The sequence below is a fragment of the Pomacea canaliculata genome, linkage group LG1 (genome assembly GCF_003073045.1).
Source record: "Pomacea canaliculata isolate SZHN2017 linkage group LG1, ASM307304v1, whole genome shotgun sequence".
Classification (NCBI taxonomy): Eukaryota; Metazoa; Mollusca; class Gastropoda; order Architaenioglossa; family Ampullariidae; genus Pomacea; species Pomacea canaliculata.
The window spans coordinates 35,879,549-35,902,890 of record NC_037590.1 but is presented as its reverse complement, the minus strand read 5'-3'; the positions used below and the strand labels follow the sequence as shown (position 1 = coordinate 35,902,890).

The window sequence follows — 23,342 nt, the reverse complement described above, 5'->3', positions numbered from 1 at the left end:
ATGCCGATGTTTCCAAGAGATGCGTTCAGAAAATGCATATCCGTAACTGAGTCTTCCGATTCATCAACTACAAAATAAATAAACAAACAAAGATTCCCTAAATGACATAGCAGAGAGAAGTAAAGAAAGAGATAAAAACACTGATTTTGGAAAAATATAGAAAAGTCATTTTACGCCCATGACACAGCAATAAACCAGTTCTATCTTCCCTCGATACATCAACACATCAGCATCCCTCGTCTGTAGGTGATTGGTGATCCTCGTGATTTGATGGAAACTTTCTGTCATCACTTCACTCAAGGCATACTTAATCGTTTTTAATTTTTCTTTTAAACAACAAACTTAGCATTTCAGTTTCTGCAGATGTGTGGAGGAAGGAATGTTGATGGTGTGGGAGAAAGCACGGGGTACGGGTTCAGGTGCTCGTTGGGAAGAGAGGGGGAGGGAAGGGAGGAACAGAGTACAATTACCCGTCGCGGTTTGATCCGAAACCGTCCGCCCACGTGCAAAATGCGAACATCCGCCCTCGGAACGTGCCTAACCACTTAAAAGAGGACTGCCTGCACGCGGAGTGCAGCCGTACATACGGAATGCCTCGCGCCCCTGCTTTCTCTGGTACATATCTGCCATACAGCCAGAGCCCCGAACAAGCAAATCAGTGGAATTTTCGGTCCGGCGCGAAACACCATGCAAACACTGGCCTGGACACAAAACGCTGCGCCCTCTGCTGGCGAGCCGGCGACCTGCCGAGGGTCTTCTGTCAGCGCACGTCCTTCTGCCCTTCCTGTGGCAGCCCACCCGTTTAAACAAGAAGACCTGCTGCTGTTGCCAGTCCGCTGTGGTGTTTGTGTTTGCCAGAATGCTGCGCGGCCCAACCGACAGGACTGTGGTTAGATGCGGGTACAGCGGCAGACGGGTTGATGGGTGCTTGCACACCTTTGATGTGAAGATTCGGTCTACCCTCTCTTGTACTCTGCGAGGAGAGATGAGTGTAGGGATTTTTTTTAAAGCTGTTGTTGAGGTGATTGGAGGAAACAAAGCAAACAAACCAGAAAAAGAATGTCCGTACAGTTCAGAAATAAAGGCAGAATGTAGGATTTTCCCAACCGTCTCTGAACTGACGAGCATCCTGGATGACAAGGAAGCCATTGTCTTTAATATGTTCTGATTATACGCGGGGAATAACAGACCGTACAGCAATATATTGAGTATGCCTGTCCATGTACACGGGTGTTCTTTTTATTTTATTATTATTTTTTTTTTACTCTTTCTTTTTTTCTCTTTGGGTCGATGACTACATGTTAAACACATTTCTATCGTCTTTGTAAATAAGTCATTGTCATATTGTTTTTCTGTCTTTCAATCTCTCTTTTTTCTTCGCTCTCTCTCGCCAGCTTTCTCTCTCAGGATCAAGTACTCCTCGCTCCCGAATTAGTAACCACAACTGCACTCGAGAAAGCAAACTTAACACCCCAGTGTCTTTGCCTCTGGCATTGCCCTCGTCATCAACCGAGGGCAGGAACGGACCAGGAGCAAGCCGAACCCCGGTGTGTTTGTTCCCATAATGAGATCTATCTACGCTGGTCCCGCAGTTGACAGAGGAAGGGGTAGCCGAGGGCACTGCCTTTCCGCCACAGTATCATTGCTTTGTTGCCCTTCCTTTTACTTTCCGACACAATCATCAGAGATGGAGGGACAGGCGGACAAGCAAGCAGGCAGACGTGCACTTAATGATGATTATTGTAGCGTTCACTGATTTTTCCTATCTTTCTTTCGTCTGTCTGTTCATATTTCAGAGAAAACACTAGCAATTTAGGATTTGTTCATAATTTTTTTTCAAAAACCTCTTCTACCAAAAGAAAACAAAACCAAAACAAACAAACAAGAAAAAAACCCCAAACAAAACAACAACAAAAAAAAAACGAAAATCAAAAACAAACAAACACAAACAAATGTTACATTATTTAATCAAAAAGCTGAATTGAATAGTTGGTCAAAATTTTCTGTTGTCACCTTGGACAAATCGTGATCAATCGAAATGAAATGTAGAGATGTAGATGGAAACCTTCTGAAACATCTGAAAGATATTATAAACATGGCTACCTCTGGACCGGCTCAGATAATAAAATAATTAAGAAAAATACACGGGGATCGCTGTTAAAATATACACCTTCACCTGGTGTAGTTAACTCTCAAAGAGTCAGTCCGAGTGCCTGCTACGTGTCGAGGGCTTTGCAGCAACATTCAGCCATCGACTCGTGCATGCCTCCCATCAAAGTTGGATGATCCCGTGCGGCTTATGGAGTTGACAGAAAAACACTTGGAGGACGAATGATCGACAGTGAGAGGTGTGTTTTATGGGTGTCGTTGTTCTTGGCCATCTACCCGGCAAGCTGCTAGCAGACCCGTGGTATGTACTGCAAGGTGTATTGGGTTCCAGTTTGATGGGGTGGGAGGGGATCTGACTACATGGCAGCTTCTGACGTTTCGCTCGTCAGACAGACAGGCGTCAGGGGAGACGACCTAATTGTAATAAAATAAGGTCTTCTTTCTTTTAAATAAGTTGAGCAGGGTGAAAAACAGTAACACGGGGCGTCAGTGTTGCGAAGCATGGTGCTGGGAAGCATTTTGTTCATGTCCTTATGCAGAATATTAGAATCCGCATCGTGGATAACGGCAGTTAAAACTTTTATGATTGCGCAATAGAGAAAAGTGAGACAAGGCCCACAGGGGGAAGCAAATTAACATCCTGGGGAGAACCAGAGGTAGGCCATAGGCGGGCAAACTAAACAGCATATGCAGAAACATAAAGTGCGCCTTTTAAAGGAGATCAACTGCATATCGGAAGGTGACACGGAAGGAGAAGAAATGAACAATGTCGGATTCGGAATCATGATGTGACAAAAGGCCAGAAAAAAATACAGGTCACAGAGAAGATGAGAATAGCAAAGTGAGAGAGGCTGGCAAACAAAAGGGGGTCGGTCGCAGCAGACGACCTTTCTGGGTTAATGTGATCATCGTTGTTGTTGCTGTGTAAGGTGGATGTTATTACTCATTTCATCTTCCCGATATGTCACTAGAACGATTTGAACGATCAGTAAAACTATTTTCAATCAACGCAAAGACGAGGGTTTATCGTCCTAAGAGCAAGCCAAGACATTCTGGGTAACAATATCCTAGCAAGTACAATAGGTTAAAGGTCACTCGCGTAAAACGGAAGGTGATAGTTCGAGTCATTTTCTGACCTTCATTCATGCTGACGAGGAGCGAACCTGAAGCAGAAACTCTTACTGCGAGGCAACAACTCCTGACAACGAGGCACGAAGCAGAAGGACATGCGCAGTGTGTCCACCGACGTCCGCTTCCTTCCGGAATCTGGGAACGACGCTGAGGGAGCGCACTCCACTGCCGCACGATGGTGCTCGAGCGCCTCTCAAACAGAAGAGTTATCTTGCTTCATTAGCAGGTGTCCTCTCGTCATCATAGGCGCCGTCAGAGGGCCCGCACGCGCGAGTGTTTGTTCCTGTTCCACGAGGCACGTGCACGAGTGTGCAGAGCACAACACCGGCAGATTACGATCGTCGCAACCTCTTGAATTATCGACAGCTTCATCCTGCTTCTCGGCGCTGTCTCCTTCTTTCTGCGGCCTTTTCACCTCCAGTGTGTTTCTTGGCGTCTGGTAGAGACACGGATTGGGCGAAGGGGGGATGGGAGGTGAGGAGACGGGAGAGAAAGAAAAGGTTGATAGAAAAGTAGGTAGGGGTGTCAGTGTGAGACCTTGTAGACTAAAGTGTTTGTGCAGGTCTGATGTTGAGTACACAATAACAATTGTGAAATAAATAAATAAATAAATAAATAAATAAATAAATAAATAAATAAATAATAAAAATGATTGTTGGCAAAACTGACCTGTAAAAACTCCAACCTTAGTGTCGTGGTCGTCACTTCAAGAGGCACGTGCTCTTAAGAACAATTTAATTATTTACTACCCTCGTTAGAGACGGTGTTCTTGACTAGGGACTGTTCTTTCCTCCTCTTCCACTCCCCTCGTCTCTTTGCACATAGTTATATCCTCTGCTTCTTCTTGTTCCACGTTGCCGACATCTAACAGCAGCTCATCTCTTGGCGACAGTCCCGACGACGCCGGCGTTAAATTATCGAAGGTCGTTTAACCTGCCGTGTGGCCATTAAAATTTAATTCATCGTTCAGCTTGGCTTGCCATCATACAGTGGATCGTCTATGGACCACGTATGTGTGAGTGTGCACCTAGCGCCACCATCTCCTCCGTCGTCTCCATCAGTTGTCCCACTGCGTATTCACAACCCGAGACTGTGTTTGAATAAAAATGTTTGAATTTCTATTTCAATACATAAAGGAGCCTGTGGGAAGCGTTCGTGCAGAGAACCAGCCCTTCTGAGAAAAGCAAAATTCTAGCATAAATAGTCCCACAATGCCATTGAGAGAAATATAGAAATTTCAACTGCACATAATGTGGTTCGCCTCATTAATTTTTTTTCAAAAGGGAATAAAGGATGTTGTATTTCCTGATCATGAGGACTCCTTAAACTAGAAGGTTTTGGAAAATGTCCAAATCTTGTCTGCTTCTTTTCACTTAACTTTTTTTTTTGGAATATCTACATGTCTAACTGTATTCCTACACGCATTGCTATTTAAAGGAAAGGGTGTGCATAAATATCAATCACAAATCTTTACATCTGTCATGAACATCTTATGAAAAGCAAATACAAAGCAAAAAATATGCAGCAAAACTGAAAGCATTTAACATACAGTGGAACCTCGGTTAGCGAACGCCTCGGATAGCGAATTTTTCGGTTAACGAACAAAAATTTCGCTAAAAATTTGTCTCGGATAGCGAACAAAATTTCGGATAACGAACAAAAATTTCGTTAAAAATTTGTCTCCGATAGCGAACAAAATTTCGGATAACGAACAGCCACGTGAACCACACGTGACCGACCAGCATGTAATCATTCGCGCTCGAGACAGTTACGATCAGTCGTTCCTTACCTGTGCGCATCCTTCTTATTTAGTGATTGTTGTGCTTTATTTTAATAAGATAATCCTCAATCATGGCTCCAAAGAAGATTAAGAGCAATTAATAGTAGTGAGGTAATGACAAGGACGCGGCCAACAAATGAATTGAAAAAGGAAATGATTTCAAAGTATGAAGGTGGCATGCGTCTGTCGGATATGTGATGTCGTATTACCGAAGAGTTTTACAAAAAAAAAAAAAAGGCAGAAGAAGCAGACACTGGACAAGTTTTTTTCTTCAACCTCAAAGCTACAGAAAAGGAAGTCTCCCCGATTTTATAATGTCACGTGCGCTCATGGAGAGGGGATTCAAAGCAGTAATTCCACCCCTTCCTCCCCACACCTGTTTCCAACCACGCCGTCAAAACGGCAAGTTTTCTGTTTAAATGCTTTCGTTAATGTTTTTATGTTTATTTAACTCCATTTATATTGCATTATAACTGTTCTCATTAAAACAAATACCTATATATATATAGCCTGTAACTTTCAAATAGCGAGTCAACAGAGGCTGGGAACCAATTAAATCTATTTCCTTTATTTCTTATGGAAAAAATTGTTTCGGATAACGAACATTTCGGTTAACGAACAGCTTTCCAGAACGGATTAAGTTCGTTAACCGAGGTTCCACTGTATAGTGAAATATATTACACTGCTGAAAAAATATTTTGTTTTTCTTTATTTAATTTTATTTACAGCTGTCCTTAATTGTCACAGTGTGGTTTCTAACGATTCTAACTTCATTACTGGTATGTACACTGGTCCTTTAGCAAGAAATAAGTATCTTTGATTTTCTTGCCCATACTTGTTCACAACTGGTCAGAAAATCTACAGAGGCCTGAAGTGCATTTTAAATTAAAATATCTGGGTTTAATACATTGAATTTCTAATCTCACTTTATATATAAGCATTATTACCCCGCTCAAAGTGTCGAGGTTCCAGACTAGTGTCCACATACAAAATACAAGGCCTTTTGTTACTGGATTTATTTCTCGTGTTCATATCCATGGCATGAAAGGGTTTTTTTCCTGCTGCTATCATAATTCTTCTCATAATGTTTTAGCATAGAGGCTGGTTGTCTCCAGGCTGAGAGAGTGTGTCTACACGCCTGGGTGTCAGGCCGGTCATACCTAATGGTTGCTGTGTAATCCTATCTCTGGCACATTGCCGTTACTTTCTTCTGTCACCGTAGGTGACTGATTATCTGATCAATAGATCGAGAAAACTGTTCTTTGTATCTCCTTGTCGATTGGAAGAAACCCGGAAACACGTGCACTGGACACGCGCATGCGTACAAGCATTGGCTCCCAGGTCAGGTCGCAAGGTGCACTGGTCTCAGTTCACTCAACCTTCTGTGCTGCACCCCGTCCTCAGGGTTAGAAAAGTTGGCCTGGTGAGCCAGGGATGATGGGTTTTGGACTTAGACAAGTTAACATATGTTGGAGTCACTCAACTCTGTGATTAGACAAGGTAGCACACTGAGATGGTCTGACCCCACCGGGGTTAAATACATCGCCATACTGTGACAGTCTCACCTCATCAAGACTAGACAAGCTCACATTACTGTCCATCTCCTATATCGAGAGAACTGTGGTTAAACATTGTTCAGGTTAGAAAAAAATCTAGAACATTTTTGAAGACTATAAAAAGAACGATTTGGAAACTGAAAGCATCAAGATGAGGAAAAAGATGACGACGATTGATTGGTTGATTGAAGGTAGATGACTTCTCCCACCGTCCTCCGTCTTTATATTTCTCGCAAGCATGGGTAGGACAAGTCTTTCTCCATGTTGTTACATTTCTCCACCAGGTGACAACATTCCACACGCCTCAGCAGACACACCTCGCACTACACGGGAGCTGTGATGTATTATAAATTTTCAGTGGAGCAGAAAGACGTCCTGGCTTTGAACACTGCTAAATAATCAATGGCATGTTTGCCCACCCCGGGGCTGTCAGGGCCCAGCCAAAAGAGGCAGGTTACTGATAATGGTGCAGAGCATTACAACAATAAGGTCGAGCTGAGTGGAACAAAACACAAGGTGTTGTTTATAACCAGAACCGTTTGTGGTCAACAACTCGCCAACCGTTTCATAGACTTCTTCCAGTTGTCCCCCGCAAAAAAAACAAACAAAAAAAAAAAACCTGAAGAAAAACACGATCCCCTTAAAAAAACGTTTCTATACATGTGATTCATTTAGTTGCTGATGCTTGTATTGTAGTGTTGTTGCAGTCTGTGTTTTTTAATGTTTTGTGATGCGGGGTATTGTATTTTACATGTATCTCCGATTAATTTCTATCGTTTATTGTTTAAAATGAACGAAGGATGGAAAAGGAGGAAAAGAACAAGAATACAAGATGATGATGACGATGATGATGATGATGAATTTTTGTATCCATGTCTGGTTTACCAACAGCATTAAATATTTTTTGTATGAAAATCATTTTCACGAACTATATGTTTGTCTGTCTCCAGGTCTGGTTCAAGAACAGGAGGGCGAAGTGGCGAAAGCGCGAGCGCAACATGGAGACCTTCAAGACGGGGTTCGGCACACAGTTCAACGGCCTGATGCAGCCTCCATTCGACTACGGGCTGGACACGGGGTATGCCTACCAGAACTGGGCCTCCAAGGTCCCCTCACCTCTCAGCTCCAAGACCTTCCCATGGGGGCTGAACATGAACATGAACGGCACCGTCAACCCGCACCTCTCCTCCGTCGTGTCCACGCAGCCGGGCCTGGGCTTCTCGTCCTCCCCTGGTCCCATCAGCAGCATCAACTCCGCCTCCATGATGGCGGCGGCCGGCTCGGTGGGCACGGTGCCAGGCAACATGGGGTCGGCCGCGGCCCCCTGCCCTTACGCTCCTCCCGCTCCCCCCTACATCTACAACAGAGACCAGTGTTCCAACAGCATCGCGGCCCTGCGGCTCAAAGCCAAGCACCACACCAGCTCTTTTGGGTATCCCACAATGCCTCCGCGCCAGCCAACCTTGTCCGCCTGTCAGTACGCGACCGTTGGCAACGGTGGCGGAGTCTGAAGATTGGCGGTCGCTGAGGGCCAGATGCGACCTGGGACTTTGGACTGCCATTTTTTTTTTTTTTTTAGTTGTTTGTTTGTTTGTTTCTGCGGCTATCTTTGACGAGGTGCCATTAAATCCAACTGATGCTCTCGCAAACTGCCAGGGAACGAGGATGCATTGCTAGCCTTACTGTCGGACACCTGGTGTCTTTATTTTTAAGGGAGCAAAATACATTTAGAACGGATACGTGCCCTAAACAACTCTGAGGTAAGCCAGCTGCAGAACATCAGCAAGGTTGTGTTAAGATTTCCTCCGGAATACAACCTATCCTTGCACAGGTGTTCGCTACGTGCTGTCTCGGCGTGACGACGTGAAAAAGACGTTGTCCTTTCGGTGGTTAAGAAACTGGCGTTGCCTTGACGACTGCGACATAGACTCTTGTTTTCTCGACATCACGTCCAGGGGACTTCTTCGAGGTTGCCATGGCAACAAGTGAAGCGGGATGACCACGGACTATCACCATAGCGGCAGAGACAAAACTGTTAAACGCATTGGTGGCTGGTATTCCAGTAAACTTTCCTTGTCAAATGTCGGAATGTTGTGATCTTTAAACACTATAACCGAGGAGAACTTTAAAAAACAAAATTCACCATTTAGATGGCATGTTGAACTGTTTGGTTGGCATAATGAGCATCGAGATGCTGTCAGGTCGAGTAAGATGACTTCCTACGACGAGAAGACATCGCTGCTGGTCGCGACTGTGTTAGTGTATTTACAATCATTGCTTGGACACCTTGATTGAAGCTTGATTGCGAGAAATGACGGAGTGCGGCTGCGCATTCATGTGTTGACAATGAATGGTAGAGAACACAGCCCTTTGTCTTCACTCTCACACTTTCAGAAAAGGGAGGGGAGGGGAGTCTGTAAGGAAAACAATTTGTGCTACTTTTCGACTGTGTAAACTCAAATGATTGCATTTGCTCGCCAGCACGCACGCACGTTCACGAGCACACCAACATGCAAACAGAAGTGCATGAGGCGAAGTCGCAGTATTGGTCAGCCGTTTGAGAAATTCGTTTTCGCGCCAATGGACCACTCGGTCCCTATGTGGATGTGTTTGACTAGGATTTCAATGAAAAGGTCCCTTGAATGTCTTGTGCGATGTACAGGTCTCGTGTCCTTCTTCATCAAATTTTCTCTTCTTTATTTTTTTCAGAATCACACACAACACACTATATATATATATACAAACCTTCATACAGACTGCACTCACCAAACAGTTTTAAATCAAACTCTTTTCTCTTTTTTCCCCCTTGATAGGTGCCAAAGGAAATTAAACAAAAATCCACTTTTTGATATCCCTATGTATAATTTTTTACAACGTTTCTTGAACTGAAGGAAGTTAGCGATTGCTAATGTTCGACAGAGAAGGGGGACAATTATCAACTCCTCGTTTGTTCGTTGTTAACAAAGCTGATTATTTTCTCTCTTTCTTGCCATAAGTTCAGAGAAATTTTGTATTTAAAGTTTCTGACACAGTCATGCCTTCATCCTAGCTTTCTTTACTACTGGAATGCTTTTCTTTAAAAAAAAATAAACTAAACTGAGGGCATGATTCAGAGCAAAATACTGTTCGAAATGTTATTTTTTAATTCGTGTTCGCATTAGTTAAAGCACAAAGAACCCTCACTGGGAGTTTTTGTTTACCTGTTAACAACGATTTTTGTCATTAGACGACTTGCTACATTAAACGGAGAAAGACAGTTTTCCTTTTTGAGTGGTAAGGAACTCTCGTTTGCAGAGGGCGCTGTAGGTGTCCCCGTGCACAGACTTATAACCGAGCGACGGTCAGTCAGTGAATGAAATAGTTGATATTTAGCTAGTTATCATTTTCACTGGCAGTTGTCAGTGACTTCTATATATATACATGACCATGTTCCCTATATGAAGTGATTCAGATGTTGGCTTTGAAATTGATTAATATTTTATTATTGTTGATTCCTAATTAGTGCGAATGACTTGACCGGTTGTATTCGAGTACGCATGTCCGCCTGCGGGCTTGAGTGGTAGTGAGTGAAAGAGATTGTCTATATGTATGTTTGTCTGTCTGTGTCTCTCTGTTCGTTTTGTTTCTGCCTGTACATAGTGTCACGTGCATGTCATGCGTGCGCGCTGGTACATAAGAGGTCATTTCACGTCACTTCCGGTAATAATTTGAGGAACCAGTATTTTCTGGATTGAAGCCATGATTTACCTACCTTCTAGGAGTCCTAGGTGACCGCAGTCCGGTGCTGTAGCACGGTGTGGTAGGGACTACTAGAGGAACCCTGGTTGCTGTGGAAACTGTAGTCCCCGGCATGCCTAGCGAGGGCCGTGTTTCCTCCTCCCATTCGGGAGGACTACTGTGTAGTGTCGCTTCTGTTTTGTGGTGAGACGCCCCAGTGTGTGTGGAGCACTCTGGCCTCCCTGCTGGCTTTGTGCAACATCCTAACAAACTTTCTATGTTGCCAGTATGTCAGACCTGTCTAATTAATGTCCCTGCTTTTTCGGTGTGAGTGTGTACCCATTTTCTTGTTTACTAACACCAAGCGTCCCTGTTACCGATAGCTGCTTGTAAAAAAAACAAAAACAAAAAAAACAAAAAACCACAGAAAATGGAAGGCATAAAGCTGTGGCGATACTTGCATTCATAAAACAAACATCACAGTTGCATTTTGTCTTGCCTGTATTTTATTTCATAATTGATATCATGATTGATATTGTACAATATGTAAATGTATGTCTTCAATAAACAACTACCAGACAGTTGGCATCGTTCTTTATATTTTGAGAGAAGCGAGGCAGAGAGAGTGCAAAGTGGTTGTTTTTTTTTTTTTCGTCCTCTGTAAAATATTGCCACAGGAACTATTTCCATGCAATACTATTTCTTTTTATCACCACACAACATGGTCAACGATTATTGCAATAGTATAATTTCAATGTCGATGTCTTCCTTCAGAAAATAAAATTCAAGCAATTCACTCATCCCAATGCGCCTATGAAACGGGATCTGAATCCAAGAACAAACTCAAAATCCTGAATACTGTCACTGACAATATCCACACACTGCAACTATCAGTATCTTCCTGTGATCCTCCGCCTGCTGTCCCTCCGAGCGCCTCTGGCACCGCAGCCGAGAGTGACAAGTGTTTACAGTGGACGACATCGGTCGTCGTCTGGTGCTGGGAGCGACTGCGAGGCTCAGTCATCTAAACGCAGCGAAACGATGACAACTTTGTCGTCTGCCAGCGACACAGACGGTAAATGACATGACCTGATCCTCCAGCTCGCCAACCATTACCGTAACCTCCAACAGCCCAGCGGGGGAGATGCTGCGAAAGGTCAAAGAGTGCAGCTACGAAAGGTTCTCATGTAGGCAAATTTTGGTTTGAGGGAGAGGGGTGTATTTGAGGGAGGAGGGGTTGGGAGGAGAAAGGGTAGGAAAAAATGTTACAAAATTATTTTTAACGAAGATATCTCTCGTCTTAGGATAGCCGACAGGGGCCTGGTAGTCGAGACACTTTTAAAATCATTTTTGTCTGCAGTAGCCTCATCCAAAGCCTCGGTAGACGGGTCCCAGCCTGTCGTCAGTCGCATCAGCCGGCGCTGACAGGGTGAGGACGAGGTCCGCACGGGCTGAAGCTAGTGATGAAGAGGCTAGCACAGCATGCTCGAGTTTATAGTCATCCACCTGTCACCTCACTTTAACTGTACAGCTGCGAATCGATCATTGTAGCATGCAGGAAACCCTTCATACCTTCATGAATTTCTTTCTCTCTCAATTTATCTCTCTCTCTCTCCTGTCTCTGCTTCTCTGTTTCTGTCTCTCGCTGTCTATCTATCTCTTTATCTTTATATATATATATCTGTATAATCACTGTGTTATTGTGGCAAGTCACTGTGATGTCACGTGGTTAAAATCGAGGCCGAACCAATAAAATGTGTGTGTGTTTCGAAGTTACATCACCGTCTTGATAGGAGCCTCGGGCCAAGCAAATAAAATTTTATATTTTAATACTTAAAATTTAAGTATTCATATTTTTTTCCTCTCTTTAAAACCTCCCTGCATTTATTTGTGGAAGTATATGACTGATCAATGCATATGCTGACAGGCAAAGATGATGTCAGCTTTTCTGTTACCACCCGACAAGAAAACTGGGTTCTCCACACAAACAGCACACAAATACAAGTTTATTCAATGATGGCTGAGAATCGGGGCAATATATTTTACATTTTGTTGATTTTCTTTTGTCTTGTTGAAAGTGCATAACCTCTGGACAATTTTCTGACTGATGAGTGGTTCGATCAGATTAAACACGATCAACAAAGCGCAAACGAGTCGAGATAACTTTGGTCGAGTGCGTTATTTTTTGAACCAGTCGATCGGTTTTGTAACAGTCGAGAGAGATATTCATCCTGTAACGGTTTCCCTACATATCTCTTCTCCAGTTCGCCGATTCGTCAACTGATCACACGTTACATCTTTAACCAGCGTTAACTTTGACCTGTGTGCGTCCACCAGCGCCATCTTTGGTGTCCTCGATCTCTTCCCTGACCTTTAACATTTATCCGCCATCTTTGCTGTCCATGGAGCAGACGGTTTGTTAGTAATCGCCAACCTTCTGTCCTTTTTCCAGAGAGTTACCCATCGCACCACTGAAGCAGGTCTGTTTTAGAACAAACCAAAAAATAAGGTTTGATTCAGGATGGTTTTTCCCCCTGTCCAATGGAAAATTGATAATAGTTAATCTTGGGTATCCTGTTTTGTTTTCTCCTGATATCATTAGGAAGAAAAAAGGAACCAGAAGAAGCCGACGGTGTGATTTTTTTATTTTTCCTACATGGAAAGGGGATTATGCACATGGGCTGGAAAGGAGACAGAACTGCGTATGATGAGGAAGAACTGTTTTAAGGACGATTTAAAAATCGGTAACAATCGCTAACTCTCTAACAGAAATTGCCTGGGATTAACGGGGGAAAAAGCAGTATTGTTAACGTGTGGGGGTGTTTGTCCCTCCATCCTCCACTCTCTTTACCTTCCGCTGCCTCTTTCTCTGTGTGAGTGAGAGAGAGAGAGAGAGAGACAGAGAGAGAGAGAAAGTTTGGTAAGTGTCTCTGCTTTTCAAAATATGAAAGACACGAAATTAAGACCTAGGGATAACTTTTTTTTTTGATAACCCTACTGTAAAACTGATTTTGCTATGGCCATGGAACGTTCTTGCGGGTGTGGAAGAGTAGTTAGAACTGTTCTGGAGGAAAAGCCCCTAGCCTGGGTCTAGGGAGTGGTTAGTCTGGTCTAGCCGAGTACTACTGGCAATGAGTGAGGACTAGTAGAGCAGTTAGTGTGGATCGAGACTATCAGTCTACCTTAAAGCACAACCCTTAGTGTACATTAAAGCACAACCCTTAGTGTACCTTAAAGCACAACCCTTAGTGTACCTTAAAGCACAACCCTTACATTAAAGACAAACCTTAGTGTACCTTAAAGAACAACCCTTAGTGTACCTTAAAGCACAACCCTTAGTGTACCTTAAAGAACAACCCTTAGTGCACCTTAATTATTAGTGTACCTTAAAGAACAACCCTTAGTGTACCTTAAAGCACAACCCTTAGTGTACATTAAAGCCAACCTTAGTGTACCTTAAAGCACAACCCTTAGTGTACCTTAAAGAACAACCCTTAGTGTACCTTAAAGCACAACCCTTAGTGGGCGCTCCTCATGCTGGGGACAGGGGATGGTGGGGAGTGGGTTCTGTCGGTCAGCTGTCTCGCCCTGTGACTGCGGACGATGGAAGTGCTGCGAGGGGACCCGCTGCTGCTGGGTCAGGAAAGAGATGGCGGCAGGCGATACAACCCAGATACAGAGCGGCGCGGGCACCGACTGCCTCTAATGACATTTTCTATAATACTGGGGATTCGCTTAACTTGCTAACTGGGACTTCTTCCCTCGCAATGCTTCCCATCGATCCTCCCACTCCCTCCTTCTCTCCCTTTCCTCCCCGCCACCCCCCGGCCCGCTAAGTCATTCTTGTTATTTCCTGAACTTCTGTGGACATCAATAACTCATATGTGTTGTTGTTGTTGTTGTGTTGTCGTCGTCGTCATAATCGAAATGGTAATTTTTGTCATCACCATAACCACTCTTCGAGGGCAAGATTAAAGGGCTTTAATCCAGATCACTGAAACGCCTCCAAACACGATCCCTGTTCTTGTGAAAAAGTAAAAAATGATTGTCTTCTTTCTCCCTTCACTCCCTCCCTGCCCAGTATTACCAGTAATTTCCTTAGCCAGTGTCTGTAACAAGAATGCAATGCACTCTTTCTGCAGGCTTTTGCATGCTTTTGGCGGGTTTAAAAAAAAAGGATTGAAAATTCCGTGTTTTATTTCATTTTATGTTACATTATATTTTATTATTTTGTTTTACTGTAGATTATTTTGTTTTATTTTATGATTTCATTTATATTATATTCTCTTATTTTGTTTTATATTATGTTATTTTGTTTTATTTATTTTACCGTTGCAGGTCATCTTCAAAACATCATTTGCATATTATTTCTGCTCCACTAAACCATGTTAGCAGGTCAAACAAACGAGATGATGAAGTTTCATTCACTTTCGTCGGGCTTCCCCACTCCCATTCTATCATTTATGGATTGAGGAATAAAGTGGATCTGGAGAAGGAACATTAAGCTGACAGCACACCATACCCATAGTTCATGGCGAAGATAAGGAGCGCTCTTCAACGATGTTCTGTGGGACATGTGACTGTAATATTTTTCTTTCTAGCGTTTATGCAGCCAGAGGTGTGAGGTTCTTCTTCCCTCTTCCTATCCTTGCCGCATTTTTATAACTAAGAGCTGACCAACATGTGATTTGGACTTGGACGTTCGTGTCACGAGCCGCCCGAGGGTTGAATGCTGTCTAGAGAGGACAAGGACTAGATGATGAAGACAGCACCTCGTGCTGTGCTCAGGCTTGCCAAGTGAAGGAATGTATTAAAAGAGATCAGCAACCGCAAGAAGCGATGGCTGGGCTTTTACAGGCCAACGATTTAGAATTGTGCCTGTAGATGTATAGCTGCCCGTTGAGTTCTGTCCCTTGTTGGTCGTTGGGAGGACTGGCCGGAAGCAGCAGCTGACAGGCCGATTCTCTCCCCTGTGGCCATTGATGTTTGGCGGGTAACTGGTTGCCATGAGAAGATATGTCCATTCATTGATGTTTGCAGGCCAGTTCTTCCTCTGTCGACCTCGGCGTCGGGCGCCCTAGCGGACATGAAGGATGGTCTCTGACTGGGTTATGGCGGTATGGACGGTCACGTGACCCAACCAGGCAAGCCTCAGCCTTTTGACTGAGGCCAGAAGGCAAGATGTTAAGAAAAACGAAAAGATCAATAGACATCAGGCCGCACAAAGCAGAGAACAGTCTTTAGCAGACACACCTAGATGATTATGTGACTAAAGGTATGAGGCGAACCACACATCCCCCTGACTTACTTTTTGGTATTTATGTAATCCACTATATTTATGCATGGGAGTAGTAATAATAATATTAATAAGATCTGTGGTGCATTTTACCGTGTGGACGGTAGTAGCAGAAAAAAATAAAATAAAAATAGTATATAAGTATACATCGGTGTTGCTAACAGCATTAAAAGGATTTATAAAATACAATATTCTTACAACCATCACCCGGTACACGACAACAGCAACACACCCACCCGCAATCATTCTTAACGACACGATGACAAAGCAATTGTCGCAGCAGAGATGCGCACAACAAGATTTTGTCTCCATCTGTCTCAACCCGTCTGTATTAACAGCCAAATGTAGTTCTGCCCTACCTCCGCCCCTGTAGCCGGCGGCACTTGCGCGCCCTGACCCTCTGGAAGCTGCAGCTTGCCTCCCTTTGGCGCTGCGCACGTGGCCGCGACGTTCATTGACGTCTCGAGGCAATTCTGGCGAGTCTTCTGTCTTCGGACACTTTCCGTTTTTATCAAAACTAAAATGGATGATGGACGGATTTGAAGCAACTTTCGGTCATCTGTCTTTGTTAAGGACATCTGCGTTCGGCAGGTTCATTCGCCACCAGTCTGAGCTCTTTCTTTCATTCACCTTCTCTCTCTCTCTTGATTTTCTTTCTTCCCTTTTCCTTTTCTTCATTCTGTCTGTGTCTCTTTTTTAAATTCTCATTTTGTCTCTTTATTTCATATTCTTCATTTCATAAAATTTTCTTTCTTGTCTTTTTTTTTTCTTTTTGATTTCTTTTTCTTTTTTTCTTTTTTTCTTTTTTTGTACGTAAGCTTTGGTTGCCTTCCACCTTTCTCTCCGTCGTGACAAAGAAGGGAACAAACAAAAACAATTAACTGTAATAATAATAAAAACAGCCTGGCTGCTAGCGTAATGATATGAGTCTTGCCCAAACCTGTGACAATTATTACATTTAAATGAACCGCTGACACCAATTAACCCTCTTGTTTTTTTGCACTGATTGCTTAGCTTAAAGGCATAGCCGGTACTCTTGGAGGTCTAGTTACATAAGAACCTGTCCCTGCGCGGTTCGAGTTTTCACTAAACCATTCTCCACGTGGTTTTGACAGTTCCTAAAAACTTTTTACTGTGACTACACAGCCGGAAATGCGGCTATGTTCGCGTCTGGCATGAACTTGCCCTCCAGGGATCTTAGTTTCTATCCCTTCCCCTTCTCTCTTTCCAGTGCTTTTTTTTTTTCCCATCCCCCACCCTTGTGTCGGTCATTTAAAAAATTACCGCACGAATAATTAACGATAAAAAAGCCTTTAAAAATGTCCACAAAGCCACTATTAACAAGGGAGGACAAACATCATGTTTTACCACTGAAAAGTAAGCACGAGGAGAGAGTTGTGTCTCCTGCTGAGCGGAAGTACCAGTTAAAGTTTCCCAATGTTCGCGGAAGACGCCTGAGCAGTAATTAGTTGCTAGTTAGTCCGCGCACGGCGAAATCAGGGGCACGTGGTTCGCAAGGAACGAAGGGCCGATAACTCTTAGAGGCGGGAGATAACCCGATGCAGCAGTGGAAGCAGACACCCTGCCCTTCCCTCCTTCTTAGTGTTTCCAGCGGCACCTCCACCCCGCCAGACGTACCCACCCTGGCCTTTATGGACTCATACAGCTGTGATGTGTCAATCAAACCGCCAGCCTCTGTTCTTGTCTCTGTCTCTAAACTTCACCCTTCTTCCACCACTCGTACAGCCTCAAACGAAAGAAAGACAGAAAGAAGTAACAAAGATTGAACTTTAAAAAAAAATTGTTTTCCATGGCGAGTATATACATACCCAGAAGGTAATTTTATTGAAAGAGCTTTGTCTCCGCATATACGCAAATATTCTTATCAGCCGGACAGACAGACAGACAGACAGACAGACAGACAGACAGACAGACAGACAGACAGACAGGAAGATAGATAGACATGTTGCATGCCAGCTTATCCTCGTCCTCACCTTGACCCCAGAAGACATCTCTTCCTGGTTTCCGGCGAGATCAAACACAAACAGAAACAGAAATGGCCACCGCTGGGATAAACACAACAAGGTAATTTTATCCCTCTCTCGTGCAAGTGTGTTCTATTCGTTGTTCTTGTTTTCTAACTTGTACTCGTTCTGTTTGTTATCAAAACACAACAGTCATTTATTTAGGGCTCTGCTGTCGTTATTATTAATGAAAGTGGCCATCGCTTTTGTCTGTGAGTCACGCTCCCGTCACTGTTGTCACATGAAACTTAAATCTCTTCTCCCTATTACAACATAAGCTTTTTGTTATTGATTCCCTCGGGCAGATACCATAAAACGGGACACGTGAAATGACCCGTGATTTAAAAAAAAAAAAAAAACTGGAAAGAGAAATGCGTAGTAAGTGTTATGTTTCCGAAAAAGCTTCCTTTTTTTTAATTTGCTAATGTATTAGAGAATAAGATAACTGTTGGTAGTCAAGGCAAAATCATTTTCTGTGTTAAATAACAAAAAAAGCGCGAATTTTGGAACGAGACTTCAGGAGGGTATACACAACAAACTATTTTCTTGTTGACGACGGTATGATAACAAAGATTGATCATCTACTCGTCTTCGCTATCTTTTCATCGAAGTACTTATCCATTTATCGATATGTGTGGACATCTGATTGCGTGACGTCCTCAGAGAGTGACGTTCTCACAGGTGTAACTGTCTTTACATCACTTCGCCATTTCTTAGCTATCAGTCTTTTATTGCATTGAAGGAAAAAGCAGGGAAAGTTGAAATTCTAAATCTTTTCCGATCAAAATTTATCAATCCTTACTGACAAACACATTTCTCTGACATGTCACTTGTTAGAATGACCTCTTTGGACTCATCCTAACTCGGGTCAACATATTCCCGTCAATGGGGAATTATTGTAGGGCTAACTCGTAACATGGATTTAGCGAGACTAAAGGAAAGTCGATGAACATGTGCCACCTGGTACTGTGACATCAGTTCACAAGGGGGAAAACTGATTGTGTTTACTCCAGCAACATCATTCAGTAGATTGTTTCTGATGCGGATGTAACCTCTTTTGTTGTGGAGACCCGGACACATGATGGCTGCAACAAACCCTGGCATCAGATGTGAGAGGAGTGTGCACCCGACACAAGCTGTTTGCTGTACCATCTGTGCCTGTAACAATGACTTTGTTATCTCACCCGTCCTCAACAGGTCAACCTCAACTGTATGTTTTGCTAACCTCATTTACACACAATATTTTGCTATAATATAGCATATTAGGTTATGTCCCAGTGGGATGTCTCTAGCAGCTCCACGGGAAGCAAACAAATAAATGCTCAGAGGTAAACATACAGGTAAATCAGTCAACAACACAGTCTTCCTGTTGACTGTTGATGGTTGGACGATGATATCAATAAGTAATGGCGTCAGAGGTGATACATCACGGCGGTCTCTGTTTCTAATTGTTGTTGCCTCACTGATGTTGTCATTCCTTCGTAGATAACATCCCCAAACAGCCGTCATCCTCTCACTTTTCTGTTGTTCTTCACGGATTTGGTAATGATTTTGCTATTAGCAACAATATGTTTATTGTTATTGCCGGCGACTAGGGCCTGGCTTTTTTACATATTCATATAATTTATTTTTCTTATCAAAATATTATATAGGTTGTCTAATGTAATATTTTATTTACTCCGATTGCTGTTACGCGTTTTGTAAAAAAAAAATCACATTACAAACTTTCAGTGTTAAATTTACTGTTAATATTCTTTATTATGTCTTGTCCAATGCGATGTAATATTGAAAAGAAAGACGAGAAAGGTAGGGCGAAAATAATGAAATGTGTGTTAACTGGAGACAGATGAGGTGGTTCAAAGGTCAGACAGGAACAACGGCTTACAGACAGATGTAGGCCAGAGACATGTCAAGAGTAGCCAGTGCTTAAAGGCACACCCAGGTAAAACATGAGGCAAGCAAAAGCAAAATAACTTTTTCCCGAAAATACATTGCTTATATTTTTAGTAACTTTTTTTAATACAATAGAATTAAAATCAGTTGTCTGGGATAGACTGACAGAGCAAGTAGAGGACGCAAACAATGTCAGAGCACTGCAACAAGTGTTAAAGAGCCCTTACTACAATAAGGATTCTATACAGTTAACACGGGGACTGTGGATATTATTCTCCCCTCATTTCTCACTTTCCTCACCGCGCCTCTGAAAACACTCAAAGGTCTGTGTTCTAGAACTAAATACTGTTATTAACTTCGATTTTGCAAATTAGTATCTTGTTGCCAGTTAAGCCAGTTCATCTGAAATAACTCCCGGGTTAGCCTTTAATAATGTCTTTTTATTTCCGCCCCTCCTTCCAGAGGATTACCTCAAGTGATACCTGGATTTCCTTGAGAAAATGCACCTCTTACATCATACATGCTGGCGAGGGTCTTAAAAAAATGTAGCGTGAATACGGACCAACGAGACGAGGACTGCGCATGCCCACACTGTACATCACCTAACATGGAGTGGGGGCGGGGATTATATCCTTCCACATTTTATGGCCATACCTTCTCGCTGAGGACACGTGCACATTTCAGGTGTGGTTTTTAACAATCCAGTCTTTGTGCATTGTCGTCCATTTATATATCTTTATTGCCTCGTTTCTTTTTTTAATAAAGTTTATAAGGCTTATTCCACTCCATGCTGCCAGAGAAAGAAATGCTGAATGCAGCGTTTCTTATCTCCTCTAGCAATGATAATGCGTACGTGCGCTCTGGCACCCCACACACACACACACATGCACGCACGCACGCACGCGCTCGCACACACACACAGACAATCGCTGGCTTCACTTTGGATGGGTTTGTCTTGTAGGCGTCTCCATCACCAAGCGTCTGAAGAAGGTGGATGGCGGACAATTACACTGAAATAGCTATCTGCATTGCCGACATCTCTGGCCGGGTTTCTTTTTTCTGTGATCGTGACCGTAGAGCTGCCGCTGGGCAACAGCGTGACGGTGCATCATTCAGCTCGCCCAGTTCTTCCCTCCTCCACAGCTTTTGTCACTAACATCACGTGACGACCACTAGACCCTCCACACCCTCTCGATGGAGAAGCTAGCTATGCGGACACCGACGACAGATGGCTACAGAAGACTAAACTTGTCCGAAAATTCTCTGTATATATGTGTGTGTGTCTTTTGTCACAAACTATAGTGATCTTGCTCTCTGTCTTTGACCTTCGCTCCCGCCTTCCCAAAACTCTATTCTCCTGATAAAACTTCACTGATCTTCGCCCCGGAGGACCCTCGCGATCTGCAATCCGACACACACCCCACTCCAACCCATGCACGGTTGCTGCGGCCCCTCGCTGCTTAGACAGGTTGTCTGGAAGTATTAACAAGAGCACGCAAAACAAGAAATCAAATCTTGCTCAGGATCGGTCTCTCTCTCCGCCAGCCTAAGGCGTCCTCTCGGCAAAGGAAGTAACTTATGGAGACAGGGATTAAGCGCGCGGGGTTACCCAGTGTCGAAAAACAATCCACCAGCAAAAGGATCCCTGAAGATAAAGCGCCTTAATGAGCGCAGTGAGCAGAGTTTCAATTATTTCTCAAAACGAGGCATCGTAAACTTTAGTTTGACATGCACCCTCCATTTTTGTCGGGCCGGCAGGAAGAGCAGCCTGGTATAGGAGAGAGGTAAGGGCAGAGCGCTCTTGTTCGAGACCCGGCACCGGCCTCCCCGTTTAGCGAAATATAGTCCCGGCGTAGAGATCGCAAAGTCTTCGGGCGAGGAAACGTCTTGTCTTTCTCCCAGAGCCAACTGTAGCAGACTATCTGTTTGCGGGCTTGGCGGAGCGCGTGCAGTAATGTGCTGTCGATTCGATATTATGACAAGTTTTGGCAGCGGCAAAAACAGGCTTCGTCAAGCATGCGCCATTTGAGCCCGCGTGGCGGCAGGGGGCCAGGAAATTGCCCGCCATGTCACAAATTACTCTCCCTTGCCAAAGGTCGCGATTTCTTGAGGTTTGTCGTGAGGATTTGTTTTCTCCTCTTTCTTTCTGATTGTTCGTTCGTTTATTCGTTCTTTATTTCTGTTTTCTTCCATATTTTTTTTTCTTGTCTCTCACACCGTCTATCTTTGTCTTTTTACTCATTTCTCTCTTTCTTTATTACTTTGATTCTTTTTCTTCATTCTTCTTCCTTCCTGATTAAGATGAATGGAAACATCCCTTGTAATCGCCCTATGCAATGATTTGAGAAACGCGATGATAGGGAGAATAAAAAGTTTGAAAGCAGGATGTAAATCGTGTTCAGTTTAAGTGTGCTCGTATTTTTCTCTCTTTCTTTGAGAGTTGAGGCTGGAGGCAAGTGCTCACAAGACTCCAAAACTGAAGCCAATCCACACACAGGCCATGGAACTTGGAGGGTCTTGTGAAGAACACTACACTTTCTTCTATATGCCTCATCAACTCGAACAACTCATGGGGGACTTTTCCTCTTCTGTTAGTCGGATGGATGGAACTGCCATCGACTTTACCTATATAAATGTCGTTTGAAGGTTGGTCTGCCTGCAAAACCAGAAATATATTTTTATACCTCATTTTCTTTCTGTTCTTCGGCTAATGGGCATCTTGATTGTCTGTAGGAAAAGATGCCTTGATTTCCTGATCTAGTCTCGTTTGAAATATATTTTATTTTCTTCAAAGCTTAGAAGACAGTATGAGAAAAAAAAATGCTTCTCATCTGTCTTCCAAATAAAAGACAATTTTTACATTAAATATAAATCTCGTTTACAGTGAAGTCAGGAGAAACCGGAAAGGTATAAATCAAATCGACAAACGTTCAGAAAAATTTCTGTGAACCGAGAAAAGAGGAATCCAGAAGGCGAAACAGAAAACTAGTGTACATCTCTCATCACAAAGACAAACATTTTTCTTAAATGTCCTCTAACATTTCTATCAAATAACTTTGATTATTATTGTTGTTGTTTACGTACTTTGCGGGAATCTAAAACTAATAAACATTCTGGGCATGTTGACTACACAATGTTCGGGCTGCTGATACTACATACTGCTGATACTATATACTGCTGGTGCTATATACTGCTGATACACTCTCATCGATGTTTACTGAGCGCGTATCAGACGAGCGTTTGAAGGTAGGGAAGCCAAGTGCAAGAGTTCAAGGCCTTCGTTTGCGAATGTCACAGTAATAAGATTGCCATGTAGGTGCGTGTTAGATATTCAATTGGTTTTTAGATAAGTAACTTCCACAAAGAATACAGAGTTGACTTCACTCCCTCTCTCCATCCAGAGACCTTTGTCAGTTAACGCGTAATCTGAACTTTAGCTTCTGCTGTCACAGGGAACGTGACTCATGTAGGTTGTACGTCACTGAGAACACTGTGATGTAACCCATAACTTCATCTACATGTGTGTGTGTTTTCCATGCGTGGGTTTGTGTGTATGAGGCGTGCATGTATGTGTAAAGAGAGAGAGAGGAAAAAGAGCGGGAGAGAGACAAAGATTTAAGAACCAAAAACATGCACAAAAAACATTTGAAAAAAAAAACAAAAGCAAGAACACCATAAACAAACAAATAAACACAAGCAAAAGCATGAACAAGAACATCAAACACAAAAACAATAAACAAAAACATAAAACAAGAACAAGAAACACAGAAACAAGAACAGCTAAAGAAAAAAAATCAGGAACAAGAAAAAAGAACAAGAGCCACAAAAACAATAAA

The 23,342-nt window shown here is 43.1% G+C and overlaps 1 protein-coding gene across 1 annotated transcript in view; it reads left to right on the top strand.

Moving 5' to 3' along the window:
• The window catches only part of LOC112564278 (pituitary homeobox x-like), a 34,823-nt gene extending 23,947 nt beyond the window's left edge, over positions 1 to 10,876 (top strand). Inside the window, exon 3 of the mRNA XM_025238979.1 lies at positions 7,527 to 10,876. Within this exon, the coding sequence (XP_025094764.1) occupies positions 7,527 to 8,087 (561 nt within the window). The 3' untranslated portion in view covers positions 8,088 to 10,876. The remainder of the gene's footprint in view (positions 1 to 7,526) is intronic.
• The last annotated feature ends 12,466 nt before the right edge of the window (positions 10,877 to 23,342 follow it).